General features: G+C 43.1%; 1 protein-coding gene across 6 annotated transcripts in view; it reads right to left on the bottom strand.

Annotated features, from left to right (window-relative positions):
• The window catches only part of arhgef3 (Rho guanine nucleotide exchange factor (GEF) 3), a 190,075-nt gene that overhangs the window by 9,748 nt on the left and 153,622 nt on the right, over positions 1-26,705 (bottom strand). For 4 of the 6 annotated variants that reach the window (XM_060911031.1, XM_060911034.1, XM_060911033.1 and 1 more), the window contains 6 exons: positions 19,088-19,195; positions 16,355-16,525; positions 13,410-13,472; positions 12,848-12,944; positions 12,628-12,704; positions 827-1,084 (listed from right to left, as the gene is read on the bottom strand). In XM_060911031.1, coding sequence (XP_060767014.1) covers positions 827-1,084; positions 12,628-12,704; positions 12,848-12,944; positions 13,410-13,472; positions 16,355-16,525; positions 19,088-19,195 — 774 coding nt within the window. Of the gene's footprint in view, positions 1-826; positions 1,085-12,627; positions 12,705-12,847; positions 12,945-13,409; positions 13,473-16,354; positions 16,526-18,174; positions 18,360-19,087; positions 19,196-26,705 lie in introns of those variants that run through there. The other 2 variants (XM_060911032.1, XM_060911036.1) reach the window with 2 other exon arrangements.

Below are 26,705 nucleotides of genomic sequence, written 5' to 3'. Positions count from 1 at the left end.
CATCCTAAGCGTGACGCAACACGAGGGCCTGTTGCGAGCTTAGTCTGGCCAGGCAAGCTATCTACAGCTCTTCCAAGCTCCCGAAAAATCAGGAACCAATCAACTTTGAGCATCTCCAACGGCCCTGGGTAGAGGTGTGTTCAAGGCACTGACGTAGTAGAACTGCAACCGGAAGCCATAGATTGTTTACAGAATCTATGCCGGAAGCGCTTCATTCACGAATGCTGTATTGAAAGCATTCAACGGGAAGTTCTCATTGAAAACGGAGCAAAGAGCAGCCCTGGAGGTATTTACTGAAAGGAAGGACGTTTTCGCCTTGCTCCCGACCGGCTTCGGTAAGAGTTTAATCTACCAGTTAGCCCCGTCGCGTCACATACGTCAGAGGAAAGAGTGATGTAATTGGTTTAAGCTTCGTCACAGCCTTTTCTGGCTTCGACCAGTAGCAAACTGAGGCATTTCAGGGAGGCGGGTCAACCACGGGCTCTGGGAAACGGTTGGGCTTAATATCTTGGCCAGACCAATAGCTCGGAGAGCTTTGAAGTCGCGTTAGCCAGACTACTAGTTTACTAGGCTAGTGTTTCCCTAGATACATCCAAAACTCTGAGACCACACTGAATTTTCTTTTCATTTAAAACTAGAAATAGTGCACGATTACTAAAAAACTGAACTTCATGTAAATATTTCGATGATTCTACTTCATTCAAGTTATTGCTGATATCGTTTGCAATGAAAACCTTGGTGTTACACTGAAAAAGAATCCCAAACACAAGCACGAGTGCTCTCAGACTTTATATATTCACGTTCCATGTGGAGAGGTTATACTTACGGCCTCGTCCAGATGCTGGCAGTCCGGGTGGTCGTTAGGCGTGTGTTTCAGGATCTCACGGAGCAGCAGTGGATATTTCACGAGCCGGCTGCGTGGGATGTCTAGAAAGTTCCACAGGTCCAGCTTTCGACTGAAGGGTGACTCCAGACAGCGCTGCAGGAAGTCGTGCACCCGGTGGTCCTGCTTTTTATGGTCCAGTAAGGCTTTGGCAGCCACTTGGTTACTGCAGTAGCTGTTGTACGAGTCCAGACAGGGCAGCTGCAGAGGAGAAACAAAACAGAGTAATGTAATAATGCCATTTTAAGTATTCAAAGCTGCCTCCTGTTGTTTCTAAAGAGCGTTCATAGATGTAATCAGATTTGCACCTATTTAAGGTATTCCCCATTGCAAGCTCATAGCCACTACTTTCAAATCTTGGTGGTTTGTTTATCATGCCAGAGATCAAGGCTGCCGCAAAGTTTCAAAGACAAAAACAATTTTTTTTTTTGTCTTTATGCCATCCATCTGGACTGGAAACTGAGAGCCCAAAAACATGTGCAGGTTAGATAACTAGCCTTTGGCAAAGCTGCTCGAGTTTTAGAGCAGACCTTGCAGCTGCACCTCTTTTCTCCTCTCCTCTCTATAAGCCCAGGCCTGTCTCCTACAAAGCGCTGAAAAAAATGCTACCACACCAGAGTGATGAGATAATAACCAGAGAGCGGCACTTGGAAAGAAATGCCTTCAGCTGACTTGTAATCAGTCAATGTTCTGGAAACAGCTGTGCATTCCTACAGCAGGTAAAAGGAGGAGCAGGACGCAGTTAAAAAAAAGAAAAAAAAAAAGCATTTCACCAAATGAGAGTGATGGATTAAAGCTAGACGGCCTTTCGATTTCATAAAATCGGTGAAATTTAGCTCCCTCTGAAATTTGGTCATTGTGATACATGTTTATTTCTGTAATATCTCAAAAAACAGGCCATTCTGTGGCTGGGAAGTTACCGTATTTTCTGGACTATAGAGCGCACCTGTATATAAGCCGCATCCGCTCTATTTAAAAAAAAAAAATTAAAAAAAAAAGATATACAAGCCGCACCGGGCTATAAGCCGCAGATATCTATGGTGAAAAATTAGATATTTACTGCATGTACAGAACGATTTTGTATTGTAAATGTACATGTATGTACCTGAACAGATTCTTTCCGAACAGTGCCTTTTAACACGGCAGCAACTTTGCTGATTAAAACGGAACAGAACCAAGAGAAAATAACCGGTATTTATTTACCTTCATTTCTCCTGTGTTTGAAACCACAAGTCACTTTAATCATCTTCGCTGGATTTGAAAATAATTACCAGTTAGTAATTTGTCATGCGTGTTCTATCTGCTAAAGATCTGCTAATTCTTCTTTGCATTGATTTTTCGTCTATCTTATTTTTGATTCTACTTCCGGTTAGAGCGCCCCTAGCGGTGGAAGAAAAATCCACAGAATAGCCGCACCTTTGTATAAGCCGCATGGTTCAAAACCTAGGAAAAAAGTAGCGGCTTATAGTCCAGAAAATACGGTATTTAATTTGAGGGGATTCCTGAGCAAATAATGTGCATGAAATCGTTTGCTTCGCGCAGTCAAGCAGACAAAGGAAGTCCGTGTGTGTGCGCATGCGCAGGTTTACCTTCTTCTTTTGGGTTTTACGACAGCTGGCATCCACAGTGTTGCGTTACCGCCATCTACAGGCTCACCTTTGAGCGTGCACTGACCGTTCCATCATTCTGTCGCTAAACGAACAGCTGATCACACCGAGGTGCTCGCTGAGCGCCGATATTTATTAGTTTGATCCTGCGTTTACTTTCCTTCGTATATAACAATGTCTTTTCTTCTCGCTTTCCGTTACTGTAGTCGGTCTTTCACAGCTCATTCGCGTCCTAGATTTTTCTCTCCCGTTTCAAATTTGTATCCCACAATGCCTTGCGCGAACGGGGAAAGCCCACTACATGATGCATGACATAGTATCTTGAATCGTGTCATGGCGAAGCAGGAAAAAACAGCGGAGAATTTAGGGCCACGTGGCCTTGAATTCATTAATTGCTCCATTTTTTAAAAATTAATAAACTTGGAAGTCTGTGATTCGAATTCAGTAGCTTTCGGTCCACTGAACAAAAACAACTGGGGGTCAGGGAAAATTCTTTTTATGACCTAAACTTGAAAAATCTGAACGGCAGTCTACCTTTAACAGGCTGTTAAACATCAGATTAATCCCTGTGCATTACATTTTGGAAATGTGGTCATCTCTGGCTGGATCTCGTTTACGTTCTTTAAACCTCTACTGTATAAAATGTCATTTCTGATGTGCGGGATGGCTCAGAAATGTTGATGCTCTTTGCTGAGAAGTTGAGGAGTGTCGAGTAGTTTTATATAACAGCAAAATTTTGTGGTTTCTTGGTAACCTGACAAGGTGCGACGTGAAATTGCTGAAGGAACGACTGTTTCTAGCTGTTCTAACGTAAGTAATGGACATTTCAAAACACTAAAGGTAACTACTGTATAAATGGGTGAAAATTACATGTTAAAAGAGGACTTTTGAACGTATTATTGTAAAATAATCAACTTTGACATAGTAACCGTTATGCTGCTTTGTACTGGGATGCATCACACCACCCTGTTGTGGATTATTTTCCTATAACAGCACACCCTAAAGTGATTTACGCCTTATAAAATATGCAAAAAACATGCAACCCATAATCTACTGAATGTGCAGTATGACTCCACATTATTTGTATGTCTATACAAATAAAAATAATTCCTGATACAAAACTCCACTAAACAAGACATAAAAGAAACACGGCTCTTTCCCGAGGCCACCCTGTGTGTGTGTGTGTGTGTGTGTGTGCGCGCGCGTGCGTGCGTGTGTGTGTGAGTGAGAGAGAGAGAGAGCAAGCGCGAAAGCTTCTTCTGAGGCAAAGCAGCATTGAGAAATGTTTACACAGTTAAGCAATATCCACTTGATGGATTTTCCCAGCGCAAAAGGTCCTGCTGTGGAAACCCTTCTTGGACAGATGAGGGTTGAAGGAAATAGGTCTGAAGTAACAGCTACGTTCTTGAGACAGTCCTTCTCTGGAAAGCATTGTTTTCTGTTGGGGGTAAACAGGAAAGGACAGCCGTGCAGGACAGCACTGACGAAACTTTAATAACAAATGGCAAAAGAGATGAACGACACTGATAAATATCACAACCTGAAGCTTAGCCTCGGAAAAGCATACATGTCAACCTTTGGTCAATCAAACCTGTATAACCAACCTCCAAAATCCGTATTTCCCTTATAAAATCCGTATAAGATGCAAATTAAAATAATTTACCTAAAATTTGAATGATAATTAACAATGATATATATCCCAGTTACTTTTTATTCAATATTAATAACAATAAACCTTCAGAATGAATACAAAGCTCCAATGTTCGACAAAAACACAAAGTGTCACTCTAATGTTCTGAATTGTACTCCATGACAGCTTTTTTAGCAGTCTGCACCAATACCTCACGAGGCTGCATGTCACAGCAAGTGTCTGTGTTGATCTTGCCGGAGTGCCCATTCAGAATCTTTTCAGTCGCTAGTGAAAGTCGCTCAGGTGGAAATACGCATTTCAAACAAAATGTTACTTCCCGGTTGGCGGGATTCTCGCAATGTGGTGTGTGCATGATCAAAAGTGGAACGAAGTCTTGCTACCACAAGATAACGCGCGATTTCATAAGACTCTTTACTGGCTGTTTGTGCTTTCTGTGGTGTACAGTACGTTTGTAAATGTTATGCGCTCTTATCATCGTGGGAATTGATTATAGCTCTAAATAAATATTCAAGTTTTTTTAAAGAATCCGTATAACTTTATTTGTACGCCCGTATACTACGTTTATTGAATCAAATCCGTATAAAATACGGACATTCCGTATAGGTTGACATGTATGGAAAAGGTCTGCAAGTTATACCAAGAACAACATCAACTGTGAGCTACTGCTCACTTACGTATCCCCCCCCCCACTCTCGCTTACATCAGAACGCAAGCAATCGAAGGAATAGGACACTTATTATGAATGTTGACTTCAACAAATAATTAACCTTGAAATAAGTAAAGAGCAGTGTCTCTCCCCAGGGATTTCAAATAGCTTCCTGGTAAACTGTAATTTTGAAATAGCATCAAAATCCACCCTCTATGTTTCGTCAATACATTCAGTCGGTAAACAGGAAGTCGATGTGCGACAGACTTGAAAACGGTATACACGGTACAGAACTCCAAGCTGAAACTCGGTACCAAATATCAAGCAGTTGTGATTTGTAGTTGCTGAGAAAAGTGTTATGAAAATTTTTGTAAATCCACGCTATATGGTTCATAAATACATTCAGTCGGTAAACAGGAAGTTGATGTGCGACAGACCTAAAAATAGTATACACGGTATAGAACCCCAAGCTGAAGTTTGGTGGCTATGATCCGTGGTTGCTGAGCAAAAGGGTGTTTCGGATGGACAGAGGTAAACCAGTTAAACACCCCCCCCCCCTTTTTCGGAGCAAGGGTATAAAAAAATAAACAAATAAAAGGAAACAAAGCAAGATTTTAAAGTGCCAAACCTTTTACTCATTAAGAAATCCAAATTTGGGGGCGTCGTGGCTCAGGTGGTTAAGGCGCCATACCATGAATGCGGGCGACCCGGGTTCGATTCCGGCCCGAGGTCATTTCCCGATCCCTTCCCGTCTCTCTCTCTCTCCCGCTCATTTCCTGTCTCTACACTGTCCTATCCAATAAAGGTGCAAAAAGCCCCAAAAAATATCTTTAAAAAAAAAAAAAAAGAAATCCAAATTTTAGGAATGAAAGCATCCAAACTTACACACTTCCCGCTCATCCGAAGATAAACTGGTATATTCTATCCACACTCCTTGGATATGAACAATCACGCGCTCTGACTGGCTACTCTACTACTAGGCTATCAGCTCATATATCGTGAGTAGAGAAAAACAAAATGGCGGAGTGTGTTGCTGGACCAACCGAGGACGAAATAAAAACTACTCGAAAACAAACAAACAAAAAAAAGCAACAAAATATCGAATGAAAAGTATTTGATGATAAGAACGTATCTTTTTTTTATTTTTCAATAAATCAATCTCAATCTCATCGTACATGGCTTATTGCCGACTCAGTGCTACGCACCTCATCGGCTATGAGCTCGTGTACGACTTGATTTTGTAGAATAACTAACTGTTAAATACGTTGTGTGTATTTGGACTTCATTTGCATATTAAAACCTGACAGGCTCTTACATTTTATGATGCAATAACTGCCCGAATGTGTTCAAAGTCAGCATTTTCTGCAACAATGATCACATTTTGAACCCTGAAACAATTTCATCATCATAAACAAGGACCAAATTTAGTGCAACTTTAAAAGCATGCGTTAAGGATGAACTCAAATATGCCGATGAGAAATTTGAACAGGTTTTTTTTAAAAAAGCTTTCGCAAAGTACTTCATAAAAGTAATGTTTGTGTGTGTGCATGAGGGGAAAAAAAAGCTAAGCTTCAGCTCTCTACCAGTTGAATTGATGTTTATTTGTTTGCAAAAGGCTCCATTAATAACGGCTTTGGTTTGACTTGCTATGCGCAATTTTTTTTTAAAACTCTGAGTAACACAAGTCACTAAGGCTACATCCACACGACAACGGCAACGAGATTTTTTTTTTAGCGGGTAAAAAAAAAAAAAAAATCGCGTCCACATGGGCAACGGATCAGTAAAATATCAGGTACATATGGCAACGCAACGCTTGCTGAAAACGATGCAATACACATGCCACACCTCTACGTGCACTGTAAGACGGTCCCATCGGAGACACCAGAACAATAGAAGTAGTAGGACGCATGTGCATAAACCCCTTCTTCTACCCGGTGTGAAGCACTCACAGGAACAAGCACACAACAACAAGAAGATGGCTGCGACTAAGCGAGGAAATCGTGCCTTCTGTGTGTACAAATTAGTTTTTAGTGTGCATAGTTTTATATAACTTAATTTTCTTGTGTGAGAACATTTTGAAAAGCATTTTTATATAATTTATATAACTTTTTATATTGTGTGTGAACATTTTGAAAAGCAGTCTTATCCAGTAAAAAAAAGAAATTCAAGAAATGGTTCAGTTACTTGTTTATTTAAAAGAAAAGCTGTATACAAAAGTGAATGCAATGCAGTGGTTCATACAAAACAGTCTGTTGAAGGGTCTTCTAACCCTAGCTGTTGTTACGAATGATGCGCGCGAGAGTGCTGCTTGTTCTAGTCATGTGGTTGTGACGTCATCGTAAACAAATCCATTCTACTCATCCAGACGACTTCGCAACGGCGCCGTTGCCAGATTTTTCCACTCTGGAACCCGTTCTCAAAAAATATTGTTTTGGGGCACCCAAAACGCCGGTGCCGTGTGGACGCCAGGCCGAAACGATAAAAAATTTTTATCAGATTCACCTAAATCCGTTGCCGTGTGGACAGGGCCTAATATACAGACAAATTCAACAACTGACCATTTTTAACGCATCCTCATATCCCGATCATTGAGACGAACCATGCATTCAATCATGCAGCCTCTTGTTTGCACCAAAAGCAAGACAAACTTGTATTTGGGTTACATTTTTGAGGACTCTTTTCTCTTTTCATTTCTTAATGGAGCATTTGGAGAGCAGTCAAACAAATCAGCTAAACACGGCAGGTCTGTCTAGCATCATCATGGTCGAAAACCAAACGTGAAAGCACGCTTGTTGCTCAACAGCCTGGGGGGGAAGAGCCAATACGTTTTCCCGTCTCGCTTGTAAATGCAAACAGACCTGAAGCTTTGAATAGGAACACGGGACAGGACAGAGCTGTTGAGAGAGATTAATAGAGTGGAGCTCTGAAAGCAGTGACCCCCTCCCGACCTGGCTCTCATCCTTTCAACCCCACACAGAGCAGAGCAGAGCTGCACTCTGTTTCAAACGGTCATTATCAGCAAGTTTTCGGTCGCTGGTTAAAAGGACATCAGAGACTACAATGCTTGGACGACCTGGATGATATGTGAACTTTATGACTCACCAAAAGTTTCACCAAAGTCCTGGTGTGGAGTCCAAGATTTCTGTATCTGTGTTTTTACACGGAGTTCACGCATGCCACTGACTGGAGGATTTATGAGAGCGTTCCAAATTCTTAATGATGGTATGATAACGCTGAGTAAATAAGCATCTCGGAGTGCTTAGAAACCACCACACTTGAGTTCTCCCACATACTTGCTGCTTGGAGAACTTGCAACTCCTCCAGCCAAAAAACTTCATGTCTCAACAGGGCTGTACCAAGTTGAATTGAAATACAGCCAGTTTCAGATATCAGGGAGTTAAATAAACTACAAGCGCTCTAGCCTGTGCACTTGTGTGTACACAGTCACATGACGAGATGCGTTTCCACCAGAGGAACTGATTTTATTTTCTGGGCCAGGTCTTCGTGTTTAAAGTTTTCCCATAAGCGGCGAGTCAAAAGAGTTGCAAGGTGTCATTTATTTGTAAATGCTTCCCGTGACCAAAACATGCAAGAACTTGCATTTTTAACATAGTCACTCATCTCCTCTCATCTCATCATCTCTAGCCGCTTTATCCTGTTCTACAGGGTCGCAGGCAAGCTGGAGCCTATCCCAGCGGACTACGGGCGAAAGGCGGGGTACACCCTGGACAAGTCGCCAGGTCATCACAGGGCTGACACATAGACACAGACAACCATTCACACTCACATTCACACCTACAGTCAATTTAGGTGGGGTTTACATTAGACTGTATCAGCGGATCATCAGATTAACGTTTTTAAAACGATTAGCGTGCACACAGCAACGCCAATACACGATTCGCGTGCACACAGCAACGCCAATACACGGATACGCTCGGCTCCGCAGGCATCCTGCGCTCCAAATCACTCCACCCTGAACAGCGAGTGCCCTCTGGAGGGTGCGCACTCCGGCCCTGCGCAGCTCACAGAGCGCGCGAGTGAAGTGCACGAGCAGTGATTCGGGACTGAGCTGCTGTGTGTGTGATCCCAGTGCATATCGGGTATGCGCGTCACTTACCACTTGCAAATGGAAGGATGGCAAGCCTAAAGACAATCATAACTACACAATGGGCAGTATTTGCATCAGTATTTTCATACTTTTATACTCTTTAATGAAAGGTGATACAAGGCGGAAGTCCGCGCCGTTTTTCAGCAGTCGCGTCACATGACCAACGCCAGCGAATCAGGAAGGTGGATGTCACAGTGACGTTGTCCAATGACAATGCCAGCTAGAGCTCAGCACAGCGTATCTGCGTATTCTCAATGTTTACACAGCACCGGACCAGACACGATCTGGATTGAATACGTGGATCCTGGCAGATTCCCGTTTCCCGGCGTTTTAATGTAAACGGACAGTGCATCCGCGAAGAAAACGAGACCGATACGGTCTAATGTAAACTTGGCCTTAGAATCACCAGTTAACCTAACCTGCATGTCTTTGGACTGTGGGGGAAACCGGAGCACCCGGAGGAAACCCACGCGGACACGGGGAGAACATGCAAACTCCACACAGAAAGGCCCTCACCGGCCACGGGGCTCAAACCCGGACCTTCTTGCTGTGAGTCGACAGCGCTAACCATTACACCACCGTGCCGCCGTAACATAGTCACACAACACAAAAATTCTTTGACATCACACTCATGTCACATAATTACCAAAATTCGCTCAATTTGATAGAACCAGAAACCGTGAAAATGCTGCCTCAGGAGAATGCCTAACAAGACAAGACAACGAGGTATCAAGGACCATTCGAAACTTTTGTTTCCTGACTTCTAGACACCTTCAAATTGCCACCAATTGAAGGCAACGTCGATGCATCCTCGATGCTGCAGTTTACTTGCAAATCTGTGTCGCAGCTCCTTCAAGCAATGCGGGCAGGGGTGTGTGTGTTGGACTACACTTCACAGAAAAGTGATTTTGAATACAAATACAAGATTTTGGGCTTTTTTTTTTTTGCTTTGATTTTTTTCCCCTCCCCAACTTATTTAAAAAAGATATAAACAAAAAGTGTGCCAATCTTATAACCCCATGACTGTAACCAAATAAATTTGTTTAACAGGATTTATCAGGTCTCTCTTCGCCAACTTTTAGTTACATGGCGTACTGATGTCATCTGTGGTTGGTAGAAGAGAGCAACTGGACTTGCTTGAGGATTCTTGAAAACGTTTCGCCTCTCATCCGAAAGGCTGTGTTCACACTTATACCGGTACGATAGTGGTATAACTGTATCGATAAAGTATACCGGTACAGTTTAGTGCATCTGTCCACACTAGCGAGAAATGTTTGCGGTTTTCTTTCACGGTAGTTGAAATGCGCGTGCGCGAAATGTTTCCATGGTTACCGAGTAACTTCCTTCCGAGAATTTGGCAGATGAAACAACGTGTGTGTGCTTTTTGTTGTCAATGGACAGTCTGTATTTCTGGTGGTTATTTATTCAGTTGAACCGTATAAAACGCATGAGGCAGTTGAGAAAGAAACAAAGAAAACGAATCTCCCTTTCTCCCCCCTCACTTTCTCCCTCTTCCCTTCTCTTCCCCTCCCTTTCTCTCTCTTCCTCCTTTTTCCCCCCTTTCTTTGCTCCATGTAGCTCCACGGTCGTTTTGAGCCATTTTGATGTTTTATTTACAGCTGGAAAGCACGTGCGTGTTGCCGGAAGTAGGAATGGTTCATTGCGCATGCGCATTATATTTGTATCGATACAGAACCGCTTCATCTGTCCACACTACAGTGAAGCACTACAGTACCGATACTGTACCGGTACGAAACCCATACATTTGTGGGTTTCGTACCGATACAGTTATACCGCTACAGTACCGGTATAGTTGCTAGTGTGGACGGGTGTTGCGGTACGAAAGTAGTTTCGTATCGGTACAAAATCCCTAGTGTGGACAGGGTATAATAGGGAGTATCAAGTATTTATCCTCTCATGGATCATCATAGAATCCGAATGCTGATGGCTGCATTGTAGGTGGCTGATAAAAGATGTCATAGACACCCACCTCTGTTCAGTGATGGTCGTTCCAGGTTGACAAAAATGAACGATCCTCTCTGGCTAAGATGTCTGCCAGTTTTCTGGAAGTCCTCTCATACTCCCGCACCAGTCGAAGGGATCTCATCCCAAAGTGCGTAGAAACTGCACTTTGCGGGAGTATGAGAGGACTTCCAGAAAACTGGCAGACATCTTAGCCAGAGAGGATCGTTCATTTTTGTCAACCTGGAACGACCATCACTGAACAGAGGTGAGTGTCTATGACATCTTTTATCAGCCACCTACAATGCAGCCATCAGCATTCGGATTCTATGATGATCCATGAGAGGATAAATACTGGATACTCCCTATTAGTCAGACAGAACTGAGGAAGCCTTTAGGATGAGAGGCGAAACGTTTTCAAGAATCTTCAAGCAAGTCCAGTTGCTCTCTTCTACCAACCACAGATTACTATGTACCTGGATGACTGAGATTCTTCACAGATACGTACTGATGTCACACGTTACCATAAATTTTATCCTTAAGGGTCCGGTCCCACAACACCAATAACTATACCTATAACTACACCTCTGCCTGAATTTAGTTCCAGTCTGGAGCAGTCACACCGCAACTATAATATCGCTTGGTCCTGCCACTCAGGTAACTAAACGCATGCAACTTAGGAACAGTCATGGAAGTTTTTTCCAAGCAGTAGCACATTATTCCGGGTCATACTGTACAGCTTGGACTTCAAAACAACCCATGCACACACTCCGGTGGTTGGTATAATACAGATAGGTCACGGACTACGGAAATATAATAAAAAAAAGGATACAAAATACGGACTGGTTACAGATTTTAACGTGGCTGCATCACGGATGCTAATAATTTACGGACTGGTCACGGACGTTTCAGCGTATTACAAACTGGTTACGGGTTTCATACGGATGATGCATCATGGATAAAACAAAAAAGTCAAACAATCCAATGTTTGGGCTGCCGAAGTTCATAATTAACATATCTTACCTGCATTTGTGTGTTTTATTAATTTCCTATTGATATTTCCCAGAAAATATCAGATATCCGTGAATAAAAGATCCGTGCTTTGTATTATATTTTTTAATCTTCCGTGAATCTGTATTCCGTGACTTCATGATGCAATAAGGATGTACAAAAATGCCCGGGGGAAAATAGCAAGTGCTCAGACATCATCACATGTAAACAATTACTTGATTGGTAACTGATTGTTTTATGGGATCAGGTCCAGACCTGGAAAAATCGCTCCAAAAGCGATCTCACGGATACGGATAAACCCAGGCCTGGGCTATAGGGATCGTTATCGGTCTGGTGTGACCACCAACCAAATAAACTGCACAGGACCGATTTATTTATAGCTATCGTTATAGTTGCAGTTATAGGTATCGTTATCGGTGTTGCGGGACCGGGCCTTAAAGGTCATTCGAAATGAACGTCCTTAGAAGATGCCTTCGAACGCAACCAATTTGTAGTTTTGGCTCAGGACAGTTCCAGTCCCTTTGACTTCCTTTACATTTGCCCAGCAAATATGGTTGGATTTAGCGACGCCCCCCTTCTCAACTCACCCTAAAATCATACTCCAGCAAGGAAAATGTGACTTCACTGAAAACCCTTTAACTCTGTAATCAGCTACTGTAAAAGTAAACACATCACATTGCTACCTCTGCATCTCCTTTCAGAACAAAAGGAACAAAGCATTTGTGGACCAGAACGAAACCATACAAATTGACATCTTACCCAACTCACTAAAATGTGGCCCACGTGGTCTGTCGAGCCGTCGGGCTTCCTGGCCTCTCGGAGTCGACTCAGGAGATCTACACGAGACAGGAAGAGCGGCGTTATGGACAATTCAGGGTTAAAGTACTGACTAAACTGCAGGTACTGAAGAGCATGCATGTCACACCCTAGCTATGACGGTTACATTCGGCAGATAACTTCATACAGGGCTGGGTCTCACCTTCGTGCAGCGGGATGAGAGAATCCAGGGTGCCGAATATCTGATTGAGCTCATGTTCCGTCATAATGGACAGCTTCAGCATAGGGTCATGGTAGGCCTGCAATTGCATCACACAAGGATTAGCAAGGCTCTGAATCTTGCACTTGGCAAAACACTCTGGAGCTGTCTTAGCTGGGGCGGAATTATGAAACCGCCAAGAATATGACCCAGAAAAGCATGTGCAACTAAGGGTCAGCTTGTCCTCAAGATAAACAGATCAAGTAATATGAAGGAAAAGGCACTTTAAAAGTACAGTGAGACACAAATGTGACCTGACTGCAAAATTTCTATTCAGATTTTATACAATACACACGCTCGTATTTGAGGCTAACGTATCTAGAAGGGTGTTCTCATGTGCTTCCTTGAATCCAAGTGCTCCCCTCAACCCCCACTGCGGAGCGTGTGACTCTGTGAGCTCAGGAGTAATCGGAGCCGAGGTTCCCACAGAGGGGGTTTAACTCGCTGTTTATACGGTGCATGAAGCGAGGAGGAAAAGGCCACTAATTGGAAAAGCAGAGCTAACCTTTTTGGCCAGCTTGAGGTCTTCAATCAGGTCCTGCTCTCCTTGAGACAGTTCAAAAATGGCCTGAAGGAGAAAAAGGAACAGAGGCGAGTTAAGTTTGGTAATGGCATTCAGAAATAAAGCCTAGAGGAGTGAAAGGTCACAACTGTTTCTGCAAAATCACTTTTGAAAAAGGTGTGTGTCAGGAAATTATGGAGAAGAAAAAAAAAAAAACTACACTTATTGGCACCCGTGGAAATGATAGTGAACAATGTACCGTAACTGAAGCATGTTTCCCATTTAAACCGTACAGTATTTTTGAGTTGATCGGAGTGTGTAGGAACTTTCAAGCTGTAATCCATGACTTCCTGATTAACTAGGGAACAAATATGAGGTGACACAGAGGCCAAACTCCCTCAACATCAACATGGGAAAGATAAGAGATACACAAACCAAATGAGGGAGAAGTGCGTTGCCCTTCATAAGGCAGGGAATGGTTATTTAAAAAAAAAAAAAAAAAAAGGATCTCGCCTGAAAATGTCCATTTCTACTGTGAAGGCAAAAAAAAACCAAACTGGACACCAACTTGAACTGTTATAAACTTGCCTGGAAGAGGAAGCAAGTTTATTTTGCCCCCACATACAGTGAGGAGGATGGTAAGAGAGGCAAAAAATATCCTCAAGGATCACTGTTGATGAATTACAAGGAAAAAAAATAAAATCTTAGGGTTTCCAAGTCTCCAAAACCACCATCAGACACCGTCTCCATGCCAACAGATTTGGAAGATTTGCCAGAAAAAAAAAAAAAAAAAAGCCTTTTCTGTCTGTTAACCACAAACAAGCACCTGAAGCTTGTGAAACGCTACTACAACTTTGACTGGAACCATGTTCTCTGGTCTGATGGAACAAAAATGGAGCTTTGTGGCAATAAACACTGAAGGTGGGTTTGGTGTAAAAAGAAGGATGGCTATAATGAAGAGAACCCGATCCCAACTGTAAAATATGGTGGAGGTTCTGTGATGTTTTTCCTCCAAAGACCCTGGAAACGTTGTTAGGGTACATGGCATCATGGACTCCATGAAACACCAAGACATTTTAAATCTAAATCTGGCTGCTTCTGCCAGGAAACTAAAACTGGGTCGTCATTGGATCTTCTAGCAGGACAATGATCTGAAGCATACGTCCAAATCAATACAAAAATGGTTCACTGAGCACAGAATCAAGCTTCTGCCCTGGCCATCTCAGTCCCCTGACCTGAACCTGTGGCTGAGCTGAAGAGGAGAGAACACAAGAGAAGGTCGAGGACCCTGGATGATCTGGAGAGATTGTGTAAAGAGGAATGGGCTCAGATGCCCTGCTCTGTATCGCCAACCTTATCAAATGTTATAGGAGAGACTCGGGGCTGTTTTACTGGCAAAGGGAGGTTGTACAAAGTATTAAATGTAGGGGTGCCAATAATAGTGGCACATATGTTTTTGTTGAAAATATTTCTTGGTGAGGGATGTGTTTTTCTCTGAATAAATCGATTTCAATTAAAGGTTGGATTTTCCTCATTTTTTTCAGCGCGAGATGAAGCGACTTCACCAAAAGGTGGATCTTTTTTCCTACCGTATTTATCCTTATAGAAGCGCCCTCCCTATTTGACGCGCCTCCACGATTTTCAGAGCTAGAATAGTATTTACCAACCATTTTCTTCATTTAACAAACTTTAAATCCAACAAACCACAACAGAGACGTTCAATTTCACCGCTGATTTTTTTTTACCGGAAATCGGGTTAGTAAACATGGACAGTATAAAATACGGACATTCACTCTGCTGCGGATATCAATACGGGTGGAGACGTACCTTTTGTTTGCACCACTCTTGTACACGTTTACGGTGAACATTAAATGTTTTTGCAGCTAAGTGTTTGCCTTTCTGCTCTGCCAGTTCTACAACCTTTAACTTAAAACTAGCGGTGAAGGATCGTTTTGAGGACGACATTTTGTTTTGTGAGCTCATAAACATCGACGATGACGTGAATTGTGACGTCACTACAAATAGTTTACTTACCAATGTTATCCTTATAAGCGAGCTGGACATTGTTTAATTGACTTTTTGGACATATAACTGTATTTTCATGTGTTTCAAAATAAATGTTTTAAATTCCGATGATTTTGTCATGTTCGATTTTTGTCATTTAAGGGTCGAAATTGACGCTCCCCCTTCATGTTTTGCATCGCGCCCGGGCGCGTTTATTAGGATAAATACGGTAACTCTTTTTACTAATCTTTACAAGGGGTTCCAATAACTGTGGAGGGCCCTGTATATCAAAGTAAGCATAGGCATCGTATGATTAGTAAGAAGAAAAAAAAATTCAGATTTTAAGCTCCTTTGCGTACTTCTGCATGCTTTGAGTGTGGGAAGAAACCCCACAGGACCTTCTCGACCTTTGAAACACTCAGTATTTCCCTATAGACAGCTGCTCCCTGTTATCCACACCGCATCCCTGAGACTTTGAAGTTTGTGTGGCCGCAGAGACAGAAAGAGACTCGATCTGGAACAAAGGTGGGGTGTCTCTGTGTGGGGAGGAGGAGGGGCGGTACACGAACTGATTTTTTTTTTTTTTACTACCAGAAAAGCAGTGGCTGATGCTTAGACAGTTACGATTGCATGCGTGGAAAAGTTGACGGAACACAAGGGAGCAATGAAGAGACGTTTTTAAAACCCTCAATGCCCTCCCCCACACTCCAACTGCTCGCTTTCAGCCTACCGTGTGTTTTCCATGTGAACTTGTAGGGTATAATTTGTACGGGGATTAGTGAACTGGGCCTCCAGGGTTTACTGTTGGGTTAGTGCATTTCTGCTCTGCCTGCATTTCATGTGTGGTTTTTTTTTTTGACGAATGTAATGCTATTTTGAACAAACACTCATCATCAGAATTTCTAGCTCGTTCTTCTTCTCATCATCGTACAGCCCTGCCTTACCTCCTGCCTTTTTATCTCTTTCGAGGACAGCGTCTGTCCCAGTCCTACATCGAAGGTCTCGCTCCACAGCTTGCTGTCTCTTCGCTTGGTGTTGGCCGCTGGTGCCTGCCTGCTCCATGGCCGAGGAGGCATGATCTCCGTCCTGCTTTCACTGCGGAAGCTGATGGAGCGCTGCAGGGACAGGTGGAGAGACGAGGGGGTGGTAGAAAAAATATGAGGAATAGTATGTGCTTTTCACTGCAATATAAAATACCTTTCACATAATATCTCAACAAGGATTGGTGTTACAATTAAAGGCCAATTTATGCCGACAACCCAGTCCTCGCGGATAGCGTCGCAGACGGTGTCTGCGTAGCCCCCCCACCTTCGCAGACGCTCTGCGCGCACCTCCCAAAAATTGTGACCACCACAGAAGCCTCGCAGACAGCGTCACAGACAAGAGGGCTCTGATTGGTCCACTCTACATCCGCTGTACACGCACTTCCGCTTCCCTACTTTCAGGGTTTGGTTTGTTTTCACGACCGGCATTTTTAAAAACACGAGCGAAGATGAAGCAGCATGAAGAGCGGTTGATCGAGGAAGTACGTACATCTATACGACTCCAGTTCTAGTCATTATAAAAAAAAAAAGTTCTAGTCATTATAAGTAACCGGAGGATAAACACTCCACTAACCACACCCACCAACTACTCCTAGCGACTTCGCGCCCCCTTGCGTTGTGGCGGTGAATAACATCGCGCACGCCTATTACTCCCCGCTCAACGATAAATTACAACTGTCTGCGAAAAGCTATCTGCGAAAGCCTTGTCGCAAGAGCATGCAGAGGCCTTAACAGTTATGTCACGAAATCGAATCGGCTATAAGCCGTGTACGACAAGACGGCGTGAAATAACTCCTATCCACATTCGCTGGATTTTGAGAAACGGAGCGTTTTTATTTTTTGCAAATGCAATAAATAAAAACATTAAACAAAACTTGCGATAAAATAATTTCTGCTTAGAATGTAAACAAACCGGCGACATGACAGAAGCAATTTGTGAAAAATGCTGCTGCTATAATTTTTGGGAAAAAAAAAAAAGCTCTTACAAATCAAATACTTTTAATCCATATTTTGTTCCTTTTTTTTGTATTTTTTGGGGTTTTGTTTTTTGAGACGAGTTTTTATTTCGCCCTCGGTCGGTTCAGCAACACGCGCCGCCATTTTGTTTCTCTCTACTCACGGTATATGAGCCGATAGCCAATCAGAGCATGCGATTGCTCATATCCAGTGAATGTGGATAGAATCATAATATTTAGGTCACATTAATAAGAACATGGCCTAATGTTTCACAAAATTCCAGACTGATTTCTTGCTCATCACAGCCTGGGCAACTCCGTGAGCTCAACGACAGACAGTCCAGGCTGCAGACAAACCTTCAGAGAAAAAAGTTCAACATTGGGTTTAAAAAATAAAATAAAATCCACATCCCATGAGGATCAACACAGAATGGTCTTTTCTCGTTGATAAACAGGCTGCTGCATCAAGCACCACATTAATAATGAGATAACAATCACAGTCAAGGAATAAATGGCTCTCTGTGTGGTTTTTTTCCCCTCTTTTTTTGGTTTTAACTCTCTTCGCCAGTTTGCTATGAACGTCTATCAAAACACGGTGTTCGCTTCCTCCAACCTTGCAGAACAATGGCACGAGTGAGGAGCTGGCGAGAACCAGACGGAGCGAAAACACGGGAAAGCCTGTGATGAATCACTGGCCTGTTCTCAATGCTCCGGTCACACTCAGCACACAGAGACGCTCTCTGCATCCAGACGTGCAAAACCAACCTCGGCCTGTGTCATTTCCTGTCTCGGGCACTGGGCCTTCTTTTCCCAAGCCAGACGCTTTCCCACTTCTGTCGTCTTTTTCTCTTTCGCCTCTCTCAGAGCCAGATGGGCTGAGGCATGCCTACCTTCTCCACAGCCCCTACTCAATCACCCAGCAACAGCTGCTACCACAAGTCTGGCTCGAGGGCTCAAGCACAGCTCAGCTCCAGAAACATTAAAAAAAAAAAACCAGACTCTTTTTAAATAATACAAAATCAAAGATATTTCAATTTGCAAAAGATTTTTCTGAATGTTTATTGAGAAGCTCCGAATAAGGACAGTAAACATGGAAACCCTAATCGTAGATGAACTGTCATGGCTGCCTGGACGTGCCCAGACAGGGAATCGTGGATGTGGAAAGCCAGCCAGACTCCAAGTGTTAAGAGTTGTAGATATTTTGTGAAATCCCCTGAGATTATATTCACACTAAGAAGAGAAAAAGTGATGGGTTCGATGTAGGTTTGCAACACCGAGCCATGATGTGCACGACAGTGAGATGTGAACCGAGACTGGCTCTTGGTGCAGCCGGTAATGTTGCCACCTCACAGCTCCAGACGGAGTCCCTGGGTCGATCCTGAGCTCGGGTTATCGTCTGAATATCGTTCCTCATGTTCTCCTCGTGTCCACATGGGTTTCCTCAGGGTTCTCTGGTTTCCTCCCAACTCTCAAAAATGCCAGATGGACTGAACACTCAGATCAATCCAGTGATGCACGAGTTATCTTATAGCCCCTGAATTCCTAGTAAATTATACAGTAACCTGCATATATTTCAGCTACTACATTTCTTCCAGGAGCTTTAAAACTGCTGAGCTGGCCACGCCCTCAGGCACAACCCAGAGCAACAAGAGTCACTGCAAGTGTCCGAGTGCTGTACCTGCAGCGTCTGTCCGATACGCTTCAGTGGAGCAGCTTTCACTGGAGGGATGAGGTTAGCCAGCGACGTGACTCGAGACAGAGGCTTCGCTCGCTTGTTGCTAGGCTCCTGCAAACACACAGAGCAAAATGCCATTAGGAAAGAAATGTCACCGCACATCCACACAGCGCGGAATCTTCTAGTTTATCGACTATAAGCCTGTTAAACTCCACCAGTAGCTGGTTTCTTATTCATGCTTATGCCCTCAAGGATATGATATGGGACGTTAATCAGCCTAAATAGTGGCACAACTGAGACACCGTCAGCTGGCATTCACACCAAGGTCATAAACCCCTCCCCAAAGAGGCTGAAGAGATGCCAGACACACCATGTCAGTCAGAAATCACTGCTCAAGGTGACCGACGCTGCTGTTTTTCCGCACATCACTGTTTTTGGGACAAGAAAGCATCAGCTACGGTTGCCTGCTCCGTCTTCCCATTAGATGACGTATGATAATTTCATACCACAACTCGCAATTATGATTGGTCAGGAAGTCTTAATTGATTCATTTTCTGTCGTTCGAATTTATATTAATACACTTGTGGTCTAATATCACTAGTGTTTCTATACCAACAACTTCCAAAGCTTCTTGTGAGCTTCATTTGAACATATTTCAAAATGCTGCATTGTTGATATGGTCAAGTTTTCTGTGAGATGTTTACAGCATTTTTTGTAAACAAAGACAGGATGTTTATAGCTGCTATAACATAAGTGATAACGAGAACCAACAATAAACAACTATAAATGAATAAAAAGCATGAGATATTCAGTAATAAATAAATTGTAATTGATAGCATGTTGCGTTTTCTTACACACACACACACACACAAATCAGCCATAATATTAAAACCACTGACAGGTGAAGTAAACAACGTTGATTATGTCATTACAGTGGCGCCTGTTAAGACGTGGGATATACTGTATCGGGCAGCAAGAGAACAGTCAGTTCTTGAAGTTGATGTGTTGGAAGCAGGAAAAATGGGCGAGCGTAAGGATCTGAGCGACTTTGACAAGGGCCACATTGTGATGGCTAAATGACTGGGGCTGAGCATCTCCAAAATGGCACATCCTGTGGGGTGTTCCCGGTATGCAGTGGTTCGTACCTACACAAAGTAGTCAATGACAGGGTTATGGGTGTTGAAGGCTTTGATTTGCTCGCCCATGTGGTCCAATCCCACAGAAAAGCTACTGTAGCACAAACTGCTGAAAAAGTTCATGCTGACTAAAACAGAAAGGTGTTGGCATTAACAGTTGAGAACTGACTGTTCTCTTGCTGCCTAATACAGTATATCCCACCCCTCGACAGGTGCCATTGTAATGAGATAATTATGTTATTTCACTTCACCTGGTAGGGCGGCACGGTGGTGTAGTGGTTAGCGCTGTCGCCTCACAGCAAGAAGGTCCGGGTTCGAGCCCCGTGGCCGGCGAGGGCCTTTCTGTGTGGAGTTTGCATGTTCTCCCCGTGTCCGCGTGGGTTTCCTCCGGGTGCTCCGGTTTCCCCCACAGTCCAAAGACATGCAGGTTAGGTTAACTGGTGACTCTAAATTGACCGTAGGTGTGAATGTGAGTGTGAATGGTTGTCTGTGTCTATGTGTCAGCCCTGTGATGACCTGGCGACTTGTCCAGGGTGTACCCCGCCTTTCGCCCGTAGTCAGCTGGGATAGGCTCCAGCTTGCCTGTGACCCTGTAGAACAGGATAAAGCGGCTACAGATAACGAGATGAGATGAGAGACTTCACCTGGCAGTGGTTTTAAATGTTATGGTTGATCGATGTATATATAATACATGAAAAAAATTATTATATATATATAAAATTTATTTTTTTCTAATTCAAGCTAAACCCATAATTTATACCCAAATCCTCCAAACTGACCCCCCCCCCAACTCTCCTACCTGAACGTCTCTGACACGGTTTACTCATTCTCAAAGCAACACAATCACCCTGAGTGATAGACCTATTTATAGAAATCACATTTTTCACCGAGTCATTACGCTCTGCCGCATTACTGCAGCTCTTGCATCAAGACAAGCGGCTCTCAGCGCCCTCTGTACGTCCACGAACCCGGTGTCCAACATCTAAAATACCTACAAACTCTAACTAATGCAAGCAATTGTACAATTACATGCATGTTTTATTCTAATAGAGCAAGCGCAGCTCTCGGTTCCACCTGACCGAACTGATAAGGAGCGCCGATTCAAAAATATCATGCTAATCTTTTCCCAATGTATGACATACAACGTGATATACAGGTCTTGCAAAAGCATGACCCCATGTTAACCTAACCGCATGTCTTTGGAGTGTGGGGGAAACCGGAGCACCCGGAGGAAACCCATGCAGACATGGAGAGAACATGCAAACTCCACGCAGAAAGGCCCTCGCCGGCCACTGGGTTTGAACCCAGAGCCTTCTTGCTGTGAGGCGACAGTGCTAACCACTACACCACCGTGCCACCCTTAAGTGCCATGAGATGTCATTTTGGACACCCCTAGTTAAATGTAGTGGCTCAAAAGTGTTCAGCAGTACTGACAAAACCTGCAATACTCTGAGAAAAACAAAGTGCAATGCAATTTGTCATATCGTACATCATTTATTCTATCCACGTTCACTGGATACGAGCAATCGTGCACTCTGATTGGCTACTCCACTACTAGGATATCAGCTCATATACCGTGAGCAGAGAAAAACAAAATGGCAGAGCATGTTGCTGAACCAACTGAGGATGAAATAAAACTACTCGAAAACAAACACACACCTCCCCCCAAAAAAGGGCAAGAAAATGTGGAATAAAAGTATTTGATGGCAAGAACGTTTATTTATTTATCTTTCAAGAATTATTGTTAGAGCATTTTTCACAAATCGCTCCTGTCATTTCGCCGGTTTGTTTACATTCTAAGCAGAAACGATTTTGTCGGACATTTTGTAGAAAGTTTTTATTTATTGAATTTGCAAAAAATAAAAATGCTCCGTTTCTCAAAATTCAGTGAAAGTGGATAGAATAACAGTTATTCCACTCAATCTCATCGTACATGACTTGGAGCCAACTCGGTGCTACGCGCCTCGTCGGCAATGAGCTCATGTACGACTCGATTTTGTGGAATAACTTAAATATCGCCCCTTAACAGATACGAGTCTTAAAGCTCACAGGCAACGGTTTTAATTTTGTGCACATTTGAAACTTTATATGTTAAACCCTCTGTAATTTTCTTCTGGTCCCAAGAAGTATTGTTAATAAGTAATAATTAAAATAAGTTAGTGCAGATCGTGGCGAATTTCTGTTCGGCAATTTTCGTGACCACTCGGTGCGTGATGTCATTTAAGCCAAACAAACCACTTGAGTTGAGTCCACTTCCGTTTACTTACATTGCCGTTCGGCTTGAGTGCAGACGTGCGTTCAGCAATTTCCAAAGAAAAAACATGCCTTATTGTTGTGCAGTGAACTGTAACAACGGGACCGGTTCAGGAAGAAGTTTTTACCTTTTTCAGAGAGAGGAGAAGAGGCAGAGAGAGTGGATTGGCTTTTTCCGGAAGAGAAGAGGCGGAGCGAGAGGATTGGCTTTTTCCAAAAAAGGAGAGGAGGCAGAGCGAGAGGGTTGGCTTTTTCCGAAAGAGGAGAAGAGGCGGACCGAGAGGGTTGGCTTTTTTCGAAAAAGGAGAAGAGGCAGAGCTAGAGGGTTGGCTTTTTCTGAAAGAGGAGACGAGGCAGAGAGAGTAGATTGTGTGCGTGAAGCCAGAGGGTTGTTTTTTTTCCGGAAGAGGAGACGAGGCGGAGAGAGTGGATTGTGCACGTGAAGCCAGAGGGTAGGCTTTTTCCGGAAGAGGAGAAGAGGCGGAGAGAGTGGATTGTGCGCGTGAAACAAAATCAAGCAGTCAAAGAAGAAACGGAGCAGCAACGCTCAAGCAAAAAAGGAGAAGACTGGAGGTAAACTTTTTACTTTTGCTTGCAATTGACACGTCAAGAGTCCTGAGGGATCCTGTACAATCATTGTGGAAATGAGACAAAGGGATATTTCCTCACTTAGAGTAGACTATAAATCGTATAATGCCGCGGATGGCAGGCTAATGTGGCCTACCGGCGCACTGTCCAGTAATCGTTCCCTATATCCACTAGGGAGGCGGTTTAATTATTCTTCAAAAGGGCTCTTATTTAGTATTACAACGAAAGTAGGAATTTATCATAACTACCAGGATAAATCGTTCGGGCGTGAGTCTTGTTGAGGTCCGGGGTCACTGCGATCAGAGTCGGCAGAGTCGCTGTCCGATTCCGAGGCTGCACGGTCAAACCGGTGAGCCACGTTCACCGATTGCTTTGCAACGGCCATAGGTCCATACATATATGGTTTCACTCTTGATATTCAATTTGGAGAGTTCCGACTTCAAAATCGCTATTGCTTTCAGACATTTTACACAACCTCTCAGGACCAAATGCCGTACACTTGTGCTCGGTTCGCAAGTAAACACAGAGCTGCTCCCGGTCTATTTGGCTTAAATGACGTTACGACGACGGTCCCCCGGTGGTGAAAGTGCGTATAAGTGAGATGTAAATAAACCTTCGGAAATTGAGCAAAACAGTATACTTTAACCGTTTTATTCAATTTTAGGGTGCAAATTAGACACCAGGAAGATTGAATTCGCTTTTTGGGTCGTTCTTCTAGACAATAAAGTTGATATTCTACGTTTCACCTCCGACCGTTGCCTATGACCTTTAAGTTGTCGAATGTCTTCTATAACAATTGGAAAGATATTTGAATGAAAATCTCGTAGGGTTTCATAAGAGTTTAAAAAAAAAAAAAAGCAGCAGCACACTTCTCTTGCCAAACATTTTAGCAGTCGTAAAATAACACACGTACATATATCTGAGCAGGACGGTCAATCCAATCCAACAGAATGATGAACTGCAGCACAGATAAACATCTGACATGCGATGCCAATCACTCCACCTTTCCAACACTCAGCCGACATAATTTCTGAAGATATAGAGCCGATTCAGACACCCAGGTCCAGGTCGTAACTCACAGTGAGCACTAAATCCTGACTATTTGCTTCAGAGTCTTTCTGCACATACAGTATGTGTCTGTCTCAGAAACTGGTCTCTCAATTGGGACATTATGGTCAAAAAATACATTTTCTAATTTTACCTTTTTTTTTTGCATTTACTTAACACTCAAGGTTTCTTTTGTCATGTTTAATAAGAATAAAGATAGTATCTTGCTTTATCTGGCCTCTACTGTGGACAATTTTAACGATGTTCTGAAGTTCACTCGCGTAACATGGAAACATGTATGCATGTAAAAACCCTCTTTAATAACCAAGGAATATCTTTTTCTGGACATATATTTGTTGCTTTAAATGTAATTATTGAACAGAAAAACAAACATATTTATGATTATTTTAAAATTTTATTCCTTAGTTTCAAATGTGGGCGGCACGGTGGTGTAGTGGTTAGCGCTGTCGCCTCACAGCAAGAGGGTCCGGGTTCGAGCCCCGTGGCCAGCGAGGGCCTTTCTGTGTGGAGTTTGCATGTTCTCGCCGTGTCCGCGTGGGTTTCCTCCGGGTGCTCCGGTTTCCCCCACAGTCCAAAGACATGCAGGTTAGGTTAACTGGTGACTCTAAATTGACCGTAGGTGTGAATGTGAGTGTGAATGGTTGTCTGTGTCTATGTGTCAGCCCTGTGATGACCTGGCGACTTGTCCAGGGTGTACCCCGCCTTTCGCCCGTAGTCAGCTGGGATAGGCTCCAGCTCGCCTGCGACCCTGTAGAACAGGATAAAGCGGCTAGAGATAATGAGATGAGATGAGTTTCGAATGTTCATCAGTTATCATACATTTTATTAAACTTTACTTTGTTGTGCCTGCAGGATGTCATGTAGACACACCCCTTATTTTGTACTAAATTATCAACTAGCATAATAGTAATACACAGACAAAAGTTTGAAACTGTCACACAATATCCCATTGATTTATTCAATTATTTGCTTTTTCATCGCTACTGTAACATGGAAACGTTTTTTCTTTACTAGTTTCTTTTTACAGTGAAGATATATCACATCTGAACAAGTTGCAGATTTACACACTGCATGAAAATGGAATCATTCTCACAACTTCAAGTTAAATTATATTTTGATTACAATTCAAATGCTTTTGTAAAATTGATTTCCATATAAAATAACTACGTCATGAAGAATTAAAGCCCCTCCTTCACAGATGAGTGAAAATACTGAATAAATTTCCTCTTTTTGATTGCTTGGGTTAAAAATGCCAAGTTATGACGACTGAATTGATTATTCACTTAAATATGAATAATGTGATACATTTTGGGTATTTGATATGGCGAAATAGGACTGTTTGCTTACAAAATGACAGTGAAATATAAGCAGCGTCAGTGATGCTGTTAAAAATGACCCTTTCAATAATGCATACCGTCAAAACGATCCATTTTCTCATCCTGATCAATTACATACAAACAGGGATGAGAGCGGATCCTGATGAAAAAAGCAGGAAATCTGTAAAATGTCCGCGCCCGAAGTAATAAGGCGGGTCCGGGGAACACCCCCCGGGGAAATTTTTTTCAAAATGAGACCTTACACACCTTACTTCCTGCAATCTGAGCTGTAGTTAATGAAAACACCTGATGCCTATTTTCATATTTATTGAAATAAAAACACTATTACATAGAACAATATGTATCAAAATCAATGTGTATTGCATTAATTCAAAATAATATCTACATTTTATGGGGACTGGTTATTACTCATTGTCAACATCACTTCTCATCTCATCATCTGTAGCCGCTTTATCCTGTTCTACAGGGTCGCAGGTGAGCTGGAGCCTATCCCAGCTGACTACAGGCGAAAGGCGGGGTACACCCTGGACAAGTCGCCAGGTCATCACAGGGCTGACACTTAGGTGGTGTTTACATTAGACCGTATCCGTATCGTTTTCGTTGCGGATGCACTGTCCGTGCACATTAAAACGCCGGGAAACGACTCCACAGGCGGAAAAATTTGAATCCGCCAGGGCCCACGTATTCAACCCAGTACGTATCTGATCCGGTGCTGTGTAAACATTGAGGAACGAGGATACGCAGTGCTGAGCTCTAGCTGACGTCGTCATTGGACATCACTGACATCCACCTTCCTGATTCGCTGGCGTTGGTCATGCCACGTTGGTCATGTGACGCGACTGCTGAAAAACGGCGCGGACTTCACTTCCTGCTATTTGTGTGTGTACGCGAATCGTTTTAAAAACGTTAATCTGATGATCCGCTGATTCTACATAATGTAAACAGGGCCATAGACACAGACAACCATTCACACTCACATTCACACCTACGGTCAATTTAGAGTCACCAGTTAACCTAACCTGCATGTCTTTGGACTGTGGGGGAAACCGGAGCACCCGGAGGAAACCCACGCGGACACGGGGAGAACATGCAAACTCCGCACAGAAAGGCCCTCGCCGGCTACGGGGCTCGAACCCGGACCTTCTTGCTGTGAGGCGACAGCGCTAACCACTACACCACCGTGCCACCCGTCAACATCACTTGTTTTTCTAAAAAAAAAGTCCATTAAAATTCATAGTT

The sequence above is a fragment of the Neoarius graeffei genome, chromosome 26 (genome assembly GCF_027579695.1).
Source record: "Neoarius graeffei isolate fNeoGra1 chromosome 26, fNeoGra1.pri, whole genome shotgun sequence".
Taxonomy (NCBI): Eukaryota; Metazoa; Chordata; class Actinopteri; order Siluriformes; family Ariidae; genus Neoarius; species Neoarius graeffei.
Note: the sequence above shows the minus strand (reverse complement) of the source record. Positions and strands in the feature narration are given on the sequence as shown.